At 37.8% G+C, this 21,132-nt stretch overlaps 1 protein-coding gene across 1 annotated transcript; it reads left to right on the top strand.

Annotated features, from left to right (window-relative positions):
- Positions 1-4: 4 nt before the first annotated feature.
- Positions 5-17,716, top strand: PTCD2 (pentatricopeptide repeat domain 2). Its single transcript, XM_015653381.3, is given in 11 exon segments — positions 5-2,600; positions 4,883-4,920; positions 4,922-5,013; positions 5,820-5,937; positions 7,179-7,257; positions 8,370-8,461; positions 11,647-11,760; positions 13,192-13,266; positions 14,023-14,136; positions 15,515-15,603; positions 15,605-17,716. Coding segments are annotated over 11 exon segments (1,032 nt in total). The 5' UTR covers positions 5-2,500; the 3' UTR covers positions 15,726-17,716.
- The last annotated feature ends 3,416 nt before the right edge of the window (positions 17,717-21,132 follow it).

The following is a 21,132-nucleotide window of genomic DNA, read 5'->3' as shown; positions in this document are numbered from 1 at the left end:
TGAGATGGCGACGGTGCTGGCGGGCGGCTCTGGGCGGGAGGTGCGGGAGGCAGCGCGGCGCTCGGGGGTCTGCCGGTCCGCCCGCCCGCCCCCGGCGGCTGGGGCTGCGTGCCCGCAGGTACCGCGGGTTGTGCGGCGGGGGTGGGCGCCGGGATACCCGCTGGCTGGGGAGCTACAGTAGTACTGTGGCTCCCAGCAGGCCCGGCCGCTGGTGCCGGCTGTGTGCCTGACGGGAGCTGTAGTTCTGCGCGGATGCCCCTCTCGGCGCGGGGTGTTGTGGCAGGGAGCGCCGTGGTTTGCGCTGCGGTGGACAGGCCGAGCTGGCGCGGCAGAGGTGCCCCACGAGAAGAGTTGGCGTCACAGAATCGGTGATGCAGTCACCTAATGCCATGGGTTGGAAGGGACCTTGAATATACGCTTCGAACTCCGTGCCATGGAGACGCCTTCCACTAGACCGTACTGCTCGGAGCCCCATCCAGCCTAGCCCTGAGCGTATCCGGGAATGCTAGATCCACAGTTTCTTGGAGCAGCTTATTCCACTGTCTCACCACCCCCCCCAGCAAAGAATGTCTTCCTCCTATCTTACCTAAACCTATTCTCTAATCAAAGCCTGTGACTCTAGTTGAAGACCATTCCACGTGTCCTAGCGCTACATGCCCTGGTGCATGTTCCACTCCAGCTCTCTTGTAGGCCCCACTGAAAAATAAGGTCACCCCTGAGATCAGTGTTAGTCAGCGTATCCCCTGCTTGCTGCTGTCAGGGTATGACACTTTAAAAAAACCAAACAAACAAATTAACATGCAGCTTCATAACTGTGTATTTATTCTGGGAGGATGACAAACTTCTCCAGCGCCTGAGATTCAGAGATAAGAGGCACATGGAAAAGAGGTGTATGGCAGAGGGCTCCCCAGCCTAGGCCCTGGCCGGGCTCCTGGCTCGCTGTGCCAGCAGTGCTGAGAGTTTTGCTCAGGTTGCACCTCTGTTATACCCCTCAGAGACATGGAGACCCCTCCTTCTGAGTGGTGCTCTGCCCATCACTTTCAGGGCCTGACCATGTAGATGGCTGCAGTTTGCCTGATGCTAAGCAGGTTGGTTGTTTAAGTTCCTTGGGGTAGCCTGCACCACCTGCACATGCCAGCTCTCATATCCATCTCATTTTTCCTTGGTGGTCCCCTTGGTTTTGAAATATTTCTATAACACTGTAAGTAAGGTATGAATCTAAGGATTCTAAACTGTGTAGTTCAGCAAATTGAATTCACGAAGGATAAAATTCTGCTGCCCTACTCTCTGTTGACACTGTGACCACTGACTGCCCATGATGTGTGGTGCAGTAGTCCCACCCCAGACACCAGAATGATTTGTACACCAAGTTTGGAAAGGCGCATGACAAGGACAGGTCTTTCAGTGCTAGATCAGCAGAGGTCTGTGGGAAGGAAATGGCAGTGTAATATAGGTCAATTTCATGCTGAATAAAATATATTTGTTTATCCATTGAAACTGTTTCTATTAAATTTAATGGATAAATGTGCCATTTAATGGCTTTCTTTTTCTTCAGGTTTTATGAAGTGTGTCATTATCATGCTTCACTTGCTTAGAAAATAAGAGTTTTTATTTATGTGGCCAGTTACATTTTCCCAGGGATATGCAGAATGAGAATAAACAATCTATCTCAGTTCAATACTTGGTCCTTTCATGGTTAGAATAATTTTTTATAGGCCAAAACCTTAAAATATTACAGTGTAACAGTGTAAGCTGTTACTCTCTGTTACAAAGTCAGTAGTAGCAAATAAAAATCCTCTGGACACCTCTTTTTGTGACAGCAAAAGCTTGTCAAATAGTTTTATGTATGATGCTGTTCTAAAGCAGCTTGCAACACAAGTTGCAAGTAAAGTCAGCACCCAAAGTTAATTTTGACATTCTAGACTCAGTGACGGTCTTACCTCTGGTGTCTGTACTACAGCAAAACATTACTAGGTCTCCCAAGTGTTACTACAATCCAGATAATACACTTGTCTTTATAAACTAAAAAAAATAAGCTTTTTGTGTCTTTCCACTGCATTTGGAGCTTCCAGACTGATTCATTTTATAGCAGCAAGAACAGCACCTGTGGGGCAAGCAAGCTGTGCCACAAGTGAATTGTGGAAAACAAAAGAAAACAAGATAAATCCTTACAAAAGTACAAAGGAGGGGGCAGGAATTTTGTGCAGAACCTTCTTGTGCCTTAGCTTAGTGGAGAGGAATGGAGCCTCTAGTCTTTCTTTTGCACATCCAATAACTAGATACTTCTTCAACTTTGTACAAACAAGCTCTGGAAAGCTCTGACGTATTATTTGGGTTCTTTTGTCAGTGTTGTGAGTAACTGCAGTTTTTGTAGTCTGTTTTTTAGTGTCATATCCCAATGGTCTAGAATCACATCGTTGTCAGTAATTCATACATGCCAGGTTCCGTACTATCAAATCATACAGTGTGACATAAAACTCAACCTTCCTCTTTTTTTCTTATGACAGGGAAGCGGTATCTGCTAACAGCAGAAGATATAAAGCTACAAGAATTTCAGCAGATGAAGGTAGCAATTAGAAATGAGTTTCATGGCAATAAAGGCATACCATTTGTTTTGCAGTCACTACTTTTGCATAAGTCTTAGGAAACAAAAAGTCAAAGTCATAATAATATGACCAATTGACCTGATTTAAAGAAACAAATTATGTTTTCCTCTTGCAAATATTTGTACTTAACATTATTGGAAGATCTGAGGCTTTGTAGAATGAAATGTAATATTAGTTATGGTGTGTTGAGAATACGTGTTGAGAAGCTTTCATGTATGTAAGGTGTTTACATAAGACCTGAAATGTTTGTGCCCTCGCTTTTCCAACTTCGTTAGGTAGTGTAATAGAAAAAATTGTTTCAGTCTACAAATCTTTCTTCAAGTATAGTATCAGCACAGAAAGTTAACACAAAGCTAAATAGTTACCCTACTAACCAGAAAAGGGCTTTCACAGTAATTTATTTTTTTAAATTTGCTCCCTAAATTTTGTTAGCATATTTTTTTAGATTATTTTTGCTTAATGTGATTTTTCAGTTGTACACCCAAATCCAAATAATATATGCTACTCAGAATAGGAAAACCAAATTCATGTTTTCTAACTAAATGTAGGAGCAGGATCAGTGGATTTTTTTCTAATTTTTTCATGCTATTTAAAATGTATACAAATTCTTTTCTTTAAGAAACACAAATATAAACATAAAGCTGCCCGTATTATTTAAGAAAATCAAGGTAAAACTCCTGGTTTATCATGCATGTGTGTGCTAGTGATACAAATTGACAACTATTCCAAGGGTTGTAGTTAATTTTAAGGCAAGAAGAGACAAATAATCAGATCTAGTTTAATATAAAGCACTCTTCTGGGACAGTGAGGGAAGTAAAATCACCCTGATGTTTTTTCTATATTAAGCAGAATTTAAAATCTGCAGTTGTAAGCCATAATATCATTATATTTTGCTGGGATAATGATATATTGTAGTTTATTCATCCTGTACTTGAGAAATGTTGAATTTACTGCTGGAGGTCAATCATTCCTGCTAAAGCAGGCTAGTAGAAGCCAAATATTTTGCCCTAGAGATGACAGTTGACCTTCTGGTTTTGTGCAAACTGTATCCTTTGAAAACTAATGAAAGCATTGTTCCAAGCCCCTATTTGTCTGTACGTGTGCACAGTTTCTGTATTGAATGTTTAATGTTGTGCTTTAAAGATGAAAAGAAGTAATTATGGCTAGTAATAAACTTGATTTAGAAAGTTTAGGGAAAAGCAGTAATAACTGTTATACAGAATATAAAATAGCTAATATTTATTGTTGTCATGAGGCAAGTATTTACAATTATTTTAGAGTAGTTACAATAGTTATACTACTAGCTACAGCAGTTAAACAGTTAGCTAGAATTATGTAAATACAGTTCAGATCCCAAATATTTTTTAATTTCTGAAATTCTGAAATTCCTTTGAACGCGTCACAGCCATTATATATGCATACTTGTACATATGCGATCATCTGGCTTCACAGGCTTCAATTCTGCACCTCAGTCTTGAGTAAGGATTCATATTTGCATGTGGCAACAGATTTGTATTAAGTAACTGTACACTGTTGTTCTTTGGGATGCCTACTTTGCATCTCTCGTGCAGGTTACTAGCTTGGGAAGAGCAGTGACCCAGCAACTGCTACAAAAATTTCATTTCCCAGCCCAAGACGGTGGCAGCACCATGAGAGGAATGGAGCTGCCAGATGGTATATGTGATTTTAATCTTGTGCATATCTGAGTCGGAGGCTTGAAATTACCAACTGAAGGACTAGTCTCTGCACTTGCTTTGTCATAGGAAAATGTGCTGGACAGAGAACCCTCTCTTCTGAAGCAGAAGGATAGCATCTCCAAGTTTATGGCTGTTTAAGAAAAAGGTAGATTATGTATGAAAATCCTTGTGTGTTCATCAGCTGTGAAGGAATTTGAGTCTTCTGTATGAGCAGTATAGAATAGAAGTTCTTATGGTCATTTGAATGATGAGTGGAAATGGTTTTGTTTGCTTGCTTGCTTTTTAGAAAAAGAACATAAACACAAAACTTTGTTCCTTGTTAAAACTTGCATTTCCTGATAGGCTCCATAACATATCTAGTGAAATTAAGTTCACAGTAAGCATCTCCTTGGTTTTCTAAGTCTGACATGACTTCATGGCAACACATTGGCATGCTTGTCTGTCAGAAGTTTTATGCAGTTTTCTTTGTGAAAAAAGCAAGAGTTCTGCTTCATTGAGTCTTCATGTCTCAGGTACCAAGTATGTAACTCAGCGAATAGAATTGCCTATAGACTGCTGCTGTATGTGTTTTATTTTGAGATCAGTATTTTAAAAACATTAAAAAAAAAACTAAGGAAAAATGGAATAATTCTCAGAAATTAATTAAAAAACTTGCTGCATTTATGTCAGACTTCATCTGAAGTGGAACTAGCCAGAAAAGTTATTTACAGGTATTTTTAACAATCCAGGTTTTGTCTCTTTTTTGTCTTTATCTTTTAACTTTAATTAAATCATCCCAGGTTATATCTGCAGTTGAGGTCTTGTCCTGATTGAGTCGCAATATGCACAGTTAATACCTTAATTTAAGGCTCTATTTTTATTTAAATACTTTGGCTCTCCCAACCCTTTAGAGACTTTCAGGTCAAAGGAGAGTTAAGCTATGAGGGCAAAGTGGTGTCCTACGGTACAGTGAACCAGAGAGAAAAATTATCCCACAGCCGAGAGGCAGAGGTTTTGGGACATGTTTTGGACATTCCATGTTTTGGGACATTCCAGCCAAGACATGCCTGGTTATAAAGTAGCCTGCAACCAGTAGTCAATAACAGGAGCTTTTGTGAATGGAAACTTTCCCAGCAAATACAATATAGGATTATAGAGAAAAAAATTAAATGCTTTATCTTTTTGTTGAGGTATTTTAGCAGGTATTGCTGCTAAAATAAATGTCTGCAACTTCCTTTCTTGTTGTTTCATGAACAGAAGATAAAATAGCTTGGGATTTTCAAGGCAGAGGCACATTCTAGTATTTATCCATTGAAGGTTATTTTATTGGTAATAAAAGAGATTACTTTTTACCAGTTAACTTACTTGTTTGATCAAAACAATAATTTTCCTTAAAATTAATTTCATGTTATCTATATATCTTTGGCTGGTGCAGCCAGGAAAGTGTGCCTCTATCATTGCACCTACAGATCTTGCTGTAAAAAAAGCTTGGTAAATTCCCTGCCCTGTGTGATTAATTTTCTAATCTTTCCCATAGATACCATGAACAGAATGGAGTCACAGCCTTAAATAATTTTAAATTTGGACCACTCTTTATGAGGCTGTGTTATGAGCTAGACCTTGAAAGACCTGCAGCAGAACTTATCAAAGATCAGGTAATTCCCCTATATATATTATAAATATTATTGTTCTTATTGTTAGTCAAATATGAGTAATGGTATGCTACACATGAGCATTACATGAGCTGATAGACTTGAAGATGCATTGCAGTAACAAGGATGTCTATGACATTAGTGTACACATGCAGATTACATGGTTTTTATTTTAATACAGTAATTAAAAGGAAATTAAATATTAGTTTGATTGGTGAGTTTATTTCTGTATGATGGCATCATTTGAATAAGAATTGAATAAAAAGTATTGATGAAAGAATAATTATTTAAACTAATACAGCTGATGCATGTTTTCCTGCATCCTATGTTGCATTATATCATTCTTGGAAATGAGCACTTGTGAGTTTTTCTTTGTTAGTCCTCTGCAATTCCTTGGATTACTTGCACCAACAGATTTACCTGTTGCTCTGTACATCAATCTCTCTCTGAACCCTGTAGAGGTGGTATGGTACTCATCAGCTGAGGAATTTGGCCATTTTAGTACTGAAGAAACTGAAGGACTTGTTTCTGAACATCTCTAAAATTCTGTGTGCACTTCAAAAATCTCTCACAGACAGTGAAAATCTTGCTGATATTAATTCATTAAGGCATGACATATATGTAGCCAGAAATGGTAGAAGTCTTGCTACTATTCTTAACTTAGGCATGTGTTAGAAAGAGTGTATGTAGTTTCTATATCGGTTTGAGGGTTTTTTTAATTGAGATCTGTATCATTAAGACAGGAGCTGCTGTACTTACAGTATATAGTAACTGGTGGATAGTAAGGTACAGTAACACTTCTCCAGATTCTCCTTCGGAAGCTCAGTACCTCTGATATTTTACTTGTCTATTCCCAACATACAGTGTGGTTGAAGTGAACCATAAAATTCAATTCCTCTCTCTTCTGCTACTCTTACCATCATCACTCAAGGTCTTGTGCTGATCGTTTGATATTGTGATTAGCAAAAAGTCATTCAATTTCATGGTTCCGTTGACTTAGAGGTCATTAAAAAAAAACGGTAGTGGGACTCTCCATGTTTAATTTTAGTGAGCTTTTGACCACAATGAGTCACTAGTATTTTAGATGTCATTTGACAGAGATAGACAGTCAGGGAATCCAGAGAGTTAAATGCTGAACTTGTAAAGATGAGACTTATTCCAGTAAGAAGACCTGCTAAATGCTGTTCACAGTAAGATTCTTCACTGTCCTGACTTTTTTTATGCTTGCTCTATTTCCTCTCCAGAAATTGCATATTTTTTTCTCAGACAGTACGTCGTTCCATATTTTGATGACTATGTTGTTTTAAAAGGGCCATTTTGAAAGCAAGTACTGTATTTGCTAAAACAAATTAATTTTGGGGAGGATGCTTCTCACTGTAAGTGTGGGGGGGCGGGGGGGCGTGGGGGGGCATGTGTGGATTTGCTGATGGGCTGTGGGTTTAGATGGCCAAACATTGTATAAATAACTGTAGATGTGAATGAGTTGCAGTGTAGTGTGTAATAAAAAATTGAAGGATCTATTTGTTTCATGCTTCCCACAGAGTTCTTGCCGTCCAAGTTCCACAGAATGGTTGTTATCCAAGAGAGTCTTTCCCCAAATCCTCTTCACTAAAGTGTTACTTTTCTTTGCTTCATAATTTCCCATAGCATTTTTTCTTCTCAATTCAAAATCTGTTTTATGTGAGCTTTGGAATGTTAATTTCCTCAACAATTTTTTTCTCCATTCTGCATTTGTGTCAGAGCAAGGAAGAGTATCCTTTTTCCAAAACCACACTATATCCTTCTTTTGGTTTGTCTTACTTGTATCCTTACACAGAATGGCTACCGCAGTGTAAAAGTCCACTGCTTCAAATCAGTTTGGCCCTTTGTGAAGACAAGGAAAAGTCATCTGACCTAACTTAAAAGACTTTCCATAAGAAAACCTTAAAGCTTTTCAAGCGAATCCCTTTATTTGATATTTGTTGAACTTGTCTGGTCTGTTAACATTTGGCAAATTTAAGTCCAGCAGTTGTCCTAAAAGTTTAGACTGAGCCACTGTAAAAGAAACCTAGATCACCACCTAAATCCAGCATTGTGACCATGTGAGTTAATGAGGAGATTGTATGTAGTTTCCCTACAGTGGTGGGAGCTTTCTGGGCAATTAGGAACAATGAGGGTGGCTTTTTCAAGTATATAGGATTTAGTTTTAGATTTTCATATAAAAATAATAGAAGAATAAGGCCATATGCTATGTGATCTGAAAACCTCCTTGCTAAGTTGAAAGTGATCCAAATGACCTGCGTTAAAAGTTTTGAATTTTTCAAATAACAGATTTTGGTTTGCATTCATATTTTCAAATAAACTTATTGAACTTACACGTTATTGAATTGTTTCTTCACTTATGAGAGGTATAGCCTAAAATAATGAAGTGAGTAACACTAATGTATTTTTGAAAGGTGCTTTGGAAGTTTTGGTAGAAATGAAAAAACAAGGTATACCTTTCAACAAAGAAACCTATCTACTTGCAGTTGCAATATGCTATAAACTGGTAAGTGTTATAAATGAAAAAGTGTTTGAAATGCCTTATCTATCACTTCCTTTTATTTGGATTTTAAATTTTGGATTTTGTTTGGATTTCTGTATTTTCTGTGTCATGATTTTGTATCTAGTGCAAGTATTTTAAACATATGTAAGTCTTAAGGTGCTTCATGGTACATATTGTGCACATACATTGTTTCCCATACAAGCTATTGTCACAAAGCAAATATCTAAGAAGTTGCATGGACATTAGCATTAAGGAACAAATTTAATACAGCCTTTGATTACATTAGAATATTATTTCTCTGTGATATTTGCATCTCTTCAAACAATACTATGTGCTTCAGCTTCAGTATTGGTTTTATAGGCTCATTTCCTCAAGGCATATACATGATATATTCTGTTTGCCAAACATCCCCTAGCATGTCTCCCCTCTCCCTACAAGCAGTCTTGAACCATTTCTGTAATTGTACACAAATTGGACAAGGAATAGAATTGTAATCTATTCCCTACACACCTGATGAAGATGGACAGCTGAGCAGAGAAAAGAAACATAAATGAATGCCTTTAGGTAAACAGGCAGCACCTTGAGCTTTATGTTTAACTCAAAGAAAAAGAGCATGAGCATGGTAAGAAACTAAAATACAGCAGTTCTGTGAGTGTTTTCTTAGAACTGTTTCCTTTTCATAGCAAAGTAAGAGCCTAGAACTTTTTTATCTTCCTCTCCAGATTTGAGTCAGTTCTGCAGCTTGAAATTTTAATATGAAACTTTCCCTAACTAATTTGGAAACTCTTCTTCCATTTCCTTATCTTTTATAAAGACACTAGCTGGGGAAAAAAATTATACCACTAGAGTAAACTTCCTCAGCCTTCTCAGTTAACCATACAATGAAACTGAGTGCATATGTGATAATAAGGAGTTAGCCTAACCTGCAGTAGTTAATGTGGTTTTTCTGAAATTCTCAATTTTTATGGATTAAGCTGCCTTTAGGTCTGCTTTAGGTAGCTTCTTTCTTAAAATCTTTCCATGTTTTTTAACATGGCCTGCAGTCAGAACGCTGGGATCCAATGCATGTGCAACAGGAATGAATAGTTTACCAAGGCTTCTTTTCTGTCTACATATGTTTTCAATAGAGAACCCAGCCCATTATTACTATTGATAAAAAGAGAGGGAGAGATGATTCTGCACTGGTTGGGTTAAATAGTCACAATGAATTTGTGGGGCTTATTCACTAAGATAAATATTATCAACGGGGGAATAAACTGTAGTAACCCTTTATGCACTAAAGTGGATTAGGTGGAGCTCTTTTAAAATCCTAATCTGTTGACTTGTCACTTAGGAGGAGAAAATGTGAAGCTCAAACTTGCTTTTTCTCATGATGCAAGATAAGATATGTCAGAAAAAATTATTCATTTTTGAAATGAAGTATCTTCAAGATGCAGTACTCAAATAGAAATAACACTACTGGTATCATTAAAAGCTTTGCTGGATTTTTACCATTCTTGGTTTCATTTGAATAACCTTGCCAGAGACCAATACAGAAAAATGTACAAGGCTTAAAACTCTAATTATTTGCAGTGTATAAACAAAGGCATTAATGTTTAATCTTTGCATAGAGGTATTTTTGATGTCAACTCTGCTGTGGTGGTGCAGGTGGCAGGAGTGCCACGACCTCTCTGAAGAAGTATCCTGAGAAAGATGGCTCTCAGAGACACAGGAATATCCCTCTCTTAGCCTGGTGAGTGGTGTCTAGCTGGACAGCAGCTTCTTGAAGGCAATGCAGGGAAGAAAGGACTGGGTCTCTGGCCAGCAATTCCACAGAGAAATCAGCCTCCACTATAGCACACCCCTCTGTGAAGGGAGCCAGCACAGAGACTCCCTGAAACTAGGAAAAAAAAGGGGTCAATATAGGGAAGGTGAGGGGTGGGGAGAAACCAGTAGCCAAAAGGATGCAGACACAGGGGCGGAGAGTAAAGGGAAGAACCAATGGTGAACCAGAGATTAGTCTTAGGTTGCAAAGGTCTCTGGGGGAGAAATTTTGCTTTCCATAAAAATAGGGTCTGTAGATTATGGATGAGTTCTCCGAGGGAGAGCAGTGTGCTTCAGCCTGACTGGTTCTTTGGCCTCCACACAACTCTAAAACACTTCTGGGATGGTTTGAGTCACTGTAAGGCACTGCCATAAGGCATGGTAACAAATGGTCTTTCTTGTAGTGCAGAAAAGAGCAATAGGCCTTTTGATGATGAAAAAGTATTTATATAATAATAATCAATCTTCTGGTGGTGAAAATATTTCTAAATTTTCAAGGAACATATTTTAAACCATATTTTGCAGGAATGACACTTTGAATACTAGGAATAGAAATCAACATCAAATCTGAGGATTCTTATCTGTATTGGTAGTACCAATCATTACAAAACCTTCCTGCTGCCAGATTTTAGGTTTGACAGATGCTATTTTGTTTGGTGTCCAGTCAGTTCCACTCATAATTTCCAGTGTGAGCAGCATTGGTTTGGAGAGTTGCTAGTTTGAGAGGTAGCATACAGCTAAAATCATTCCCTTTTATTATTGCCTGTTGAAAATTCTGAACAATAATGGAAGCCTTCTGTGTTGGAAAAAGGCAAATGTATAAGCTGTAATATTAGAATGTATACTTTAGAAATGTTTTTTAAGAGGTAATCATAAAGAGAGGCTAAAAATGGCTGAATGTTCAAATTTACACATACACAGATTTCTTTAGTGGAATGATACTTAATAGTTCCAAGCTTAGAAAATATTGATTTTCAGTAACTATCTGTATCTATAGTAACTATCTATAAAATAACAACAAAATTAATCTTCCTTCCTGATTTAGAAATTATTTGAAAGTGCAAATGAAATTTTGTATTTGTTTAGTATACTGCTGTGACTATTTCATCTCTTGCAGAAGCCAAAGTAGTTAGGAAAGGTGTAGTTGTTAAAATAATAGAAATTACTTTTACCCTTCTGTGACCTCTGTCACTGCGAGTATCATAGTTTGATGTTGTGTTTCTCAAAAAGCAGAGAATCTGCTTGGTTGGGTTCAGATACATACTGACTTTGTGATTGTACAATATGTTGACTTCTGAATACTTTCTGAATATGGTTGCTGGTGCTTATAGTCCTTTCAGGTAACCAGAATAATAAGCACAACTTTCTCTGCTATTTCTATGCAGGGCAACCTGGAGTCTTCCAAAACCTCTGTGAGACTGCTTGAAGAAGCTCAGCTTAAAGGGGACACGTTGTCACTGAGAGCATACTGCTTTGCAATGGCAACTGCTCTCAAGCAGGTACAGTCTCTGTTTTTGTTTTTGGCTTTGCCTGGGTCTCTGTAGAGAGAGATATGCTTTAGTTTTGTTGCAGAGAGATAGTGAAAGGAAGAAACCATAACTATGTAATAGCTTCAAGTATTGGAACTTTTAGGCTCCTGAAGGAGTAGGATTATAGACAGCACTCACACAAATTGATATGGAAGTTTCTAAATCTAAACATACGTCTTGAGTCTAATGTACACATATTTTTTGACAGTAACATGTAGAATATTTAAAAATTACAGAGTTAGGCCAACACGCTAAGTGTCACCATGGACCTAGTCCTGGAGATACTGCTATTTAGTGGCAATTTCCTTGAAATAGAATTAAAATGATAGTTTAAAGTGTATGCACAACCATCTCTTTTAAATGTTTGTCTTGGGAAGCAGACTCAAAGGCTTTGATGTGTATTTCCCTATTGCTGGAGAGATGGACTTTCTCCACAACATGTTTCTGCCCAGGAAGGTTTGAGGATGAGGATATACGTCACATGCCTAAGGACTGATATGAAAAGGCGCTGAGGCAGCACAGGGTGGAAAATGGAGCAGAAGAATAACTATTAGGGAATTCTGAAATTTGGAATCAAGTTTGGATTTCTTTGCCATTTATTTGTGTATACAGTATGTTGAGTATGTCTTGAATCTGCACTGTTCCATGTTGAAACAGAGGTTAGGGACACTGGAAGTGCTATAAATTTGGTCTTACTCACAATGTAATTCCATTAAATGAATGGAGTAGAATTGTTAAAAGTTTCTATGTAGTCTGTGGTTTTTTTTGCTCTATCTCTGTGAATGGAGAGTCTGAAAAATAGCATCACTGAAGTACAATGACATGATAAAATTACTGTTTTGTAAATGGAATAATGTTCCGCATTACATTTAATTGTTCCTTAAGCGGAATGAATCTTGACATCTTACTTGCTGTAAATAAGATATTTTTTGATCCCAAGTAGTATTGTTTGGTCTAGTAAATGTCAGTGTAACATTTACTGTCTATAAAAATCAATTGATGACATAGATACAGTACTGTAAATGTGTATGTCCAAAAGGTTAGATGGGCTGGTTAGGATAAATATACAGAGTAACATATGCTGCACTTCATCACTCTGGCATGTGTTGAACTGAGCATGTGTGTAAACCTTCCATCTTTTAGATGATCTCATGCTTAATAGTGGGACATTTACATGTGATGGACATACAGTACTAAAGATCCTGATGACATGGGAACTCTGGCATGGGGTATTCCTTTTGCAGGCTGGGTGCTGTTTGGTGTCTATAGTCTTGGTAAAGGGATTCTCGATGCTGCTTTGTGATTTATTGAAAAGTTGTGAAGGACTCTTGTTTTTCTTTTATTGTGCATGGTTTTGACACATGTATGACTAATTTTTTATTTTTTATGATTCCTTCCCAGAATGATATAGCACAAGCCAAATTTTATTGATCCCAGATAATGAGAACAGAGAACAAACTATACAATAATCTTAAAGTAAGTATGCTTGCCTTGTATTAAAATCTTGCAGAGTATTCTGCAGTGGCCAATTAACTCCCATGTGCAAAGTAACAGAAGACTAGTCTCTGGCACAGGCATGTGTTGTAGTATTGCTGAGCTTGTTTCTGAGCCAACAGACAATTTCTGTCAGTTCGATGACTTACATTCTGAACTGGTAACAGTCTCCACCTACTTTTAAAATCACTTTCTACCACAGGTGGGAATGTAAAGTAGACCAATCCTACATCTGTGAGCATGGAACCATGAACAATATCTAGTTATGATTTTTGCCTTCTAGAGCCAAAAGATTTTAAAAACCCAGCTCCAAGTAAATGCTCTGCCCACTTCAGGCCTCCTTCAGCACTACAAACCATATCCACATGTGTACATAAACCAATTTTTTTATTTAGCTATACAGTTTACAATCTGAGAGAAAGTCTGCATGTCTAGTATAGGTGACCTCTAAACTATGGTAAAAAACACTTTGTAAAAGAGCTGATAGTGCAGCTCCATCAGAGGAGCTCTACCTCAAGCTTCACCCTTCCTGTCCAGGTCCCAGCTGGTAAAAAACCCCAAACATTTGAGGAAATTGATCATTCCATCTCTTTCCTTGCAATGGATAGATTTTTCTCAGGGCACCATCTGGAGATGTATTTTGCCTTGCTTTGCTTCCCGTCTTCCTCTAACTCTTCCATAAAAATTTGCATTATGATATGTACTATTTGTGTGGTGCATTTTTATTTTATTTTTAAGGTCCTCGTCCAGCTCAGATCTGGTTTGCTAAAAGAGGTAATAAATGCATTAGAGGCAGCAGTGGAAGTAGATGCTCCTCCCTTTGTGAAAAGAACAGAGTTTTCTGAGCAGGTGGTACGTATACAGTGATGAGAGAATGTTCATGGTACTGGGCTGAGCCATGACAGTGGTGGCTCAGCAACAGAACTGCAGATAACTGTGTTTGCCCTGCTAGTGGTTTTGCCCTTTGTAGTAGTTTGGGTTCTGATGCATTCCACTGCCAAAGCAGCTGGCTGGCTTCTTGTACTCTTGGACAAAACACTTCGCTGAGAACTTCATTTTTTATTGTGGATCTTGCTTCTAGAAGCTCATATTTCTTCTGAGTGTAGATGACACTGTCCCTAGTGGCATTAAATTATTTAATTCCTTTCCTCCCCTGCTGTTTTCATTTCATATGAAATGAGAATAAAGTTTCTGGTAACAGCAATATTATTAGATTGGTAATATATGAAAGACCTATGATGCTATATAGGGAAGTGTGATGTGGAAAATAGTAGCTTTTGCTATTTAACTGTATTTTACTGTGAAAAATGTTTTTTACAGTCTTGAACAGTAAGAAGGCTTCCTTCAGAGCACATATGTAGCCCCTCTAAGTTTGTCAGCTGTTTTTCCTGAAGCTTATGTAGTATATTAATTTTGGATGTGCTTACAGTACAAGATATTTAGGACTGTGTTAATAATTAAATACTTAGACTTTCATTGCTGCCTGGTAAACAAAATTAATAACTAATTTGCAAAATAATAAATATGAGGAAAAGGGGAGGGCCAGCCTTTCCAAACATAGCCCATATATATTAACTGCTATATTGAAAAATTCTTTAAGCAGCATTTCATCTTGTAAAGTCATTGCAATAAATGTTGCATGCATTAGTGTTGTATTTTGACTGTTTGGGAAATTTTAGCTGCTAATAAAAGACTAAGCTTTAGCCCTAACTGTCCCTTTTCACAAATGCTTATTGATAATAATATTTTTAAAGGGATTTACTTAATACTTGAGCTCATAATCTTGTATATGGCAAACAGACCTTCTCAGTCTTCTGTAGTCTGAATTTTATGGATTTGTACTGTACTGTGCATTTACACAGATACGTAATAATAATTAGAATTGATCTGGAAAGTATATTCCAGGAAGCAATTGTGTTTCCTGGATTTAAATAGAAAATAATTGTGTTTGTCTGTACTAGGACTGAAAATAGGATTGTACAACTCTGAGGAAGTTTTAAATCTAATAAACTCCCTTTAGTAGATATCCAGTGCCTTTCCACCATTTTTGTGGTAATACATAATGTACTCTTCATAAAATCCTCGTCATTGCATTATGAGTCATTGCCTTAGCCACCTATCTTACACTGTGTACTTTTTTTACTGTGAGTTATTGCTTTTCTTCAGTCTGGTGGTAAAATGAGAGCTCCACTTGCCGAACTGCAACAATCTGTCACTTTATCTTCCTTAGTTGGCTACAGTCAGGGAAAAGATGAAAGAGAACCCTGACCTTTCTGTCAAATTAGGAAATATTTATACAAAACTACAGGCAGATAATCATGTTGGAAAACATGCTTTTTCAGATTTCTAGTTCAAAAAAGACCACTGCAAAGCTTTTAAATCAGAAACAGTTGGGCTATCAGGGTGCTAATCCACTTTGGTCAAATCTGTTGTTTGAATAATTCAGTATTTGATGACTAGCTGAACTGCTGATAGCATCTCTTATAATCGAGGCTCAAATAATGTCTTTTCCCTTTTTACACAGTGAGTGTTTTGAAGTTGTTTGTATAAAATTTCATTTTAAATACAGATCATATAACTGCCATGTTTCAATTTTGATCCTAAGAAAAAGCTGTATTTGTGCATTGTTCAGAAATGGGAGTGATAGAAAGGTTTGACTTTTTCCTTAGGTTCTTGTATCAGGATTTGTGAATGGATGGAAGTGAGCAAAGTGGTATGAGTATCTGAGCTGACTTCTGTGGCTCAGGAGAAGAAAATGTGGTCTTCATCAGATGTAATGTTCTGACTGAAAGGATAGAGGCAGGCAGAAGTCCAGATAAAAGGGCATGGAAGTGCTTGAACTACTAATTCAAAGTCTGTAGATGTCAAGAGAATCAGAGGGAAGGCAAGCATCTTTTGTTCACTTTAATATCTTTTTCTTTTAAAGAAATATATTAGTATTTTTTTTCATATCAGCTGGGATCATGGGAATTCCATGGGAATTAGCATGGTAACCAAGTGGTTGCTTTCTTGCTTGAAGGAGATTCTTGATCAAAAGTCACTTTCAGAGTGAGTGACTTCACAAATTGCTTCCTTCTAATTTTCTGGTATTAAGATTCCTAGGATAAGCCAATCTTGATGCAAATTTGCAAGTAATAGGAAGTTTGTTAGAGCAATTATGATCACATTTTTAGCTATAATTAGACCATCTGCATAGTTTACCCTATGTTTTGTTCAAATAAAAAGTACAAAGAAGCTTCATTTTGTTCAGCTTTAATGACTATAGATCAAATGTGCTTGACTCGAGCAATAAAAAACTGTTTGTGTCTGTGAGTCCTGTATACCCAATAATCTGAACCCTCTCACCATCCAGAATAGAGGGAATTGGAAACACATACCTTGACTAGCATTCCTGTTCCTCTGGATGCCTTTGCATGTGAAATGATGAACATGGTGGTAAGAGAACTTGGCAATCTTTTAAGCACAAGACTAGGTGGAACTCAGCTTGGTACTTGCCAAGTTGGGCTGCATTATCTCTCCTCTCCCTTCTGCTTATTTATTTTGTCTCTGCAAATTTTGTCTTGACTCTGTCAAGCAGATGACAGAACTCAGAGTATATTTTCTGTGAATAAATATCTGCATCAATATCACTGAAACCAGTGAGACGCCAAAGAAACAAGAACCTATCCATGCTTCAAAACAGATGAGGCTACAGCCAGCAGGATGTTTCCTTCTGAGGCTCTAACTCTGTAACTTATGTCTTTTGTCACAGTGTGTTCTGTTAATATTTAAAATGTACAAAAACTACTACAAAGTAGATGGAATTTCATGCAAGTGAAGAATAATTTGAAGTGTGTATCACACTTCTGTGAATCCTGTCTACCTTTTTATGATTGGTGGCATAGACTAAAGCACTACATGCATTAATCTAAGAACATAGCTATTACCTTTTCTGTAATATATTCTAGTATGTAATTCTAATTTCCCTTCATTGAAAATTCTTTCAACATTTCCAGTACTATGTGGATCACTGAGAAGTTCCCAATCTCTTCTCCACAAATAAGTTTGACACGAGATTTGTAAAGGCTACTTGCAGCGTGGCAAGGATTAGTGGCAAAATTACAATTCAGTTTACTCTGTTTGTGTGAACAGGAAAACCATCTGGTCTCATCCAGTACGATTGGGACAACTGTTTGGTGTTAAAAGTGTATACATACCACATTTTTAAAGGCCATCAAAGACAGTTTTACCCATTTAGCCTTGCATAGCAAATACATAAACTCACTTCTGTTTAATTTCCTGTCATGGCACTTTGAAACTTGTATTATTTGCCAGAAGTTGTTGCATTCTTGGACTGTGCATGTGTGCTTGCATGCATTCTAATCAGAATTGTTTAGGTCCCTAACTAAGGCTGTATCCTACCTGCAACTGAAGTAGTCATAACTTCTATTAAAATTGTCAAAATACTTGATGTTTGCCATTATTTTTTTTTGCTTGACTACTTGTTTTCTTGAAGTTTGTTTACTCTAAAGTATTAAGTTGATTTTTTTTTAAGAAATAAGATCTTTGTCTTGAGAAAGAAAGGAGATGCACTTAACTAATAGTACTTCCATAGAAGTGGAAAGCAGAAGCTTAAGATTAAAGGATAGGTTCAAAGAAACACACACAAAATTCAGACAATTAAGATTAGAATATTAACTCTTGCTTTGTTGTAGAAGACTGCTAACATTTTTCCCTTAGGAAGAAAAGCTGGGAGAAATAAGCAAGTTCTGATATTTACACAGATAATTTCCAGCTAAGTCTAATTTGTGTCATGTAAGTCCCAGAGGCTGTTACTTGGGTAATCTTGGATTTGGGTGATTATTTATGGTTTCATCTTTTGGTGTATCACGATTCTTAGCACACTGGATTTTGCGTTGAAGAATCTCCAGTCTGATGCTTAGTTGAGTGTACTTAGGTGGTGTTGACTCTTGGTATCCCAGCACCCAAGATCAGGAACCCAAACTTGTCTAAAGATAAGCAAATACTTATGGGTTTTGCTGGATTAGAGTGGCTGGAATGTCAAGGGCTGAGATGCTAGACAGCTCTCTCTGGAGACAGCTTCAGAGAATAGTATATGCGTTGTTACTGCAGTTGATACTCAGTTTTTATCAATGATGAACCTTGAACTCAAAAAGAAGTCAACATTCTTAAGATCAATTAATGTTTTTTAACAATCTGGAAAAAAACAAAGGCATTTACATTTCAAAGTGAATTGCTGCACTTTTTCTCTAAGTTTTACAGCAAGAGATTCTGTAGGAAGTGCTGCTTAAAATTTTATGTGTTGTAAGTAGCTATGGTGAGGATTTGAGAACTCTTTGGGGTATTCTTGTGTGTGAAAGGATTGCTCTTTATCATACTCAAATGTTCTTCCTCCAGTAAAATGAAGCATGAGTTTTGTGCATCTCCTTGCATTGCAGCAGGCTTTTGAAAGAGTGATCCAGGAGACAGCAGGTGGCGTTTCTTGACTATACTGTCCGGCCAACATTATTTCCAGGCATGGCCTGCAGTGTCACTTATGTAAGGGCAGGGCAGAATTAATGGTTTGGCCTTTGTTTAATGTGTGCCATCTTAGAATGGAAAATCCAGGCAACTGAAAGCTGTCTCAAATTGTTAGTAATGGTTGGCAATGACTGCAAACCTAGAGATATACAGCACTTACTTTGAAATTTACAGCATTTTTTGAAACACCATTTTTGACAATGATCACCTTACAGTGTTTACAGTATTCTGTGGAAATCCTAATCAATGACCTAGATGACAGGCTGTTGATGTTGCTTCTTGTACACAGATGACAATTATAATTTCTTACATTGCCTTTAAGAGAAAGTCAGGTCCCTTTTCTGACTTGAATTTTAAAAGCATTAATTTCTATGTTCAGAGAGGGTCTGTATTGTGTTCAGTCTTCAAAGGACTGACATTCCTCTGCTCTAGATGCTTCTGCTTTTCTCCATGAATTAATACTTGTCTTTTTTTAATATTTCTGTCTACAAACATCTTGAGTCTTGTGAGTAATATTCACCTTTTTTTGTGCTTCTCTCAAGTTAATTTTCTTCTTCAGCACAATAAAAAAGGAAGGTGAAAGGCTTAGTCATTGCAGGAGAGCTCAGGAATGCTTTCAGGCCTCAAGAAGAGTATTCATATATTTGATGAACCTTCTAAACAAGTTCAAATAATATGAAACAAAGATTTGTTAGAAGTTTGCAGCAGTATAGAAAGGAGGCAAACCTACCACACATAAGTCTAAGGATATACAACTTTGTTTTTCTTTTGTTTTTCTTTTTTTCAAGGTTGCTTCAGGTTTGCATCCTTCTAAAAATTTTTGACTGTGAAAGAGACTTGTTTATTTGTTTTTAAACTACATCTGTTGTGGCTCCTTTCATGTCCTTCTACTGTCACATTCTCCTTAGAAGAAGTTTTTAAAAGATGTCATTCACCACCTTCATCTTCTGTTTCTTTTAACTTGCTGCTTATGAACAACATTTTGAACTCAACAAATGTCTAGCTGCCTACTCACAGACTCCTTTTTAAGTAGTTTCATTTTTATCTGAATGATAAATTTAAACAGCAACATGAACTAGGGGCGCTTAAAACTGCTGTTGGTACTACTGGTCCCATGTTTTCTAATGTGAAATAAAGTGCTATTTTCTTACCTATCTTTGCTTGTGCTATTGAAGATACCTGGCTGTAGACCTTCAGGGGCTTTTATTGTGTCTTTATGCAGTTGTCTGGATTTCCTAATGATTCCACCAGCATGTGCAGTAAAAACTGAGATAGTCTGACTTCAACTCCCCAAGCAGAGATGCTGTTTTTTCCAAGTACAGATGCTCTAGTTACAAACCCTTGTGTATAGTGCCCTTGTGTACCATCAAGTAAAGTCAGCTTCAAAGTTCTTGTGCCAAGCAGCAGCTCAAAATAAATGCAGGAGCACTGATGTTAGAAGGAAGCTGAGTTAGGGACCATGGGCACAGATCAGATGTATGGGATCAAAGTCAGCTGGGCCTGAACCGTGTGTCTGCATGAAGGGTAAAAGCCCTCTGTTAGTTAAAGGAGACTCCTTCCTATGGAGATGAAGGCAGTAATACAGGAGCCAGTCTGGAATGTGTGAAGGTTTGTTTATTCTTTTCATTTTACCCTTTGCTGATCTTCCATGTGGGCATCTGCAATGCTTCTGAGAGCAACCTGGAGTGCATTAAGGATGGCTGCAATTGAGAGAAGGGTAAAGGGCAAGTGGAACAGATGATGTCTGTCTGATGCCGACCAGGAGAGAGGGAAAAGTGTAAGTGGACTGAGTGTGACAGACTGGCAAAGCCTGGCTGCATGGCTGGTCTCACAGACAGCCCATTGGCTTCTGTGACCACCATCATAGTGAGAACTGGTGGGTGGGTTGGGGTTTGCTTGACAAAGAGGGTTCTTAGGAAGCTTTGCAAACAAGCTTTCTAACCTAGTGAGGATGTCTTTGCATGAGGTATGCCAGGAGGGTTACCACAACATGGGGAGAACCAAAGGCACAAGAGAGAAAGTGCAGCTAAATGTGGCAAACAGCATGGCAGGGAAGGTTCGCTCACTTCCCTGTAAAAGCAGTGCAATTTGGGACCCATCTCGAATGCTTGTACACAACTCTGAGAGCATAAGGGATAAGCAGGAGGATTGTGATACACAACTGGAGATCTAAGACCTTGTTAGGATTATGGTGATGTGGTAGGATAATTCTCATGACTATAGTGCTGCAGTGGAGGTATGCAGAATAGACTGGGTGGGTAAGGATAGCAAAGAGGAGAGGTTGAGCTTTGTATGAAGGAGGTGCATGGATTTTGCCTTGGGACAGGT

This window comes from Parus major, chromosome Z (assembly GCF_001522545.3).
Source record: "Parus major isolate Abel chromosome Z, Parus_major1.1, whole genome shotgun sequence".
Classification (NCBI taxonomy): domain Eukaryota; kingdom Metazoa; phylum Chordata; class Aves; order Passeriformes; family Paridae; genus Parus; species Parus major.
This window is presented reverse-complemented; position numbering and strand designations above follow the sequence as displayed.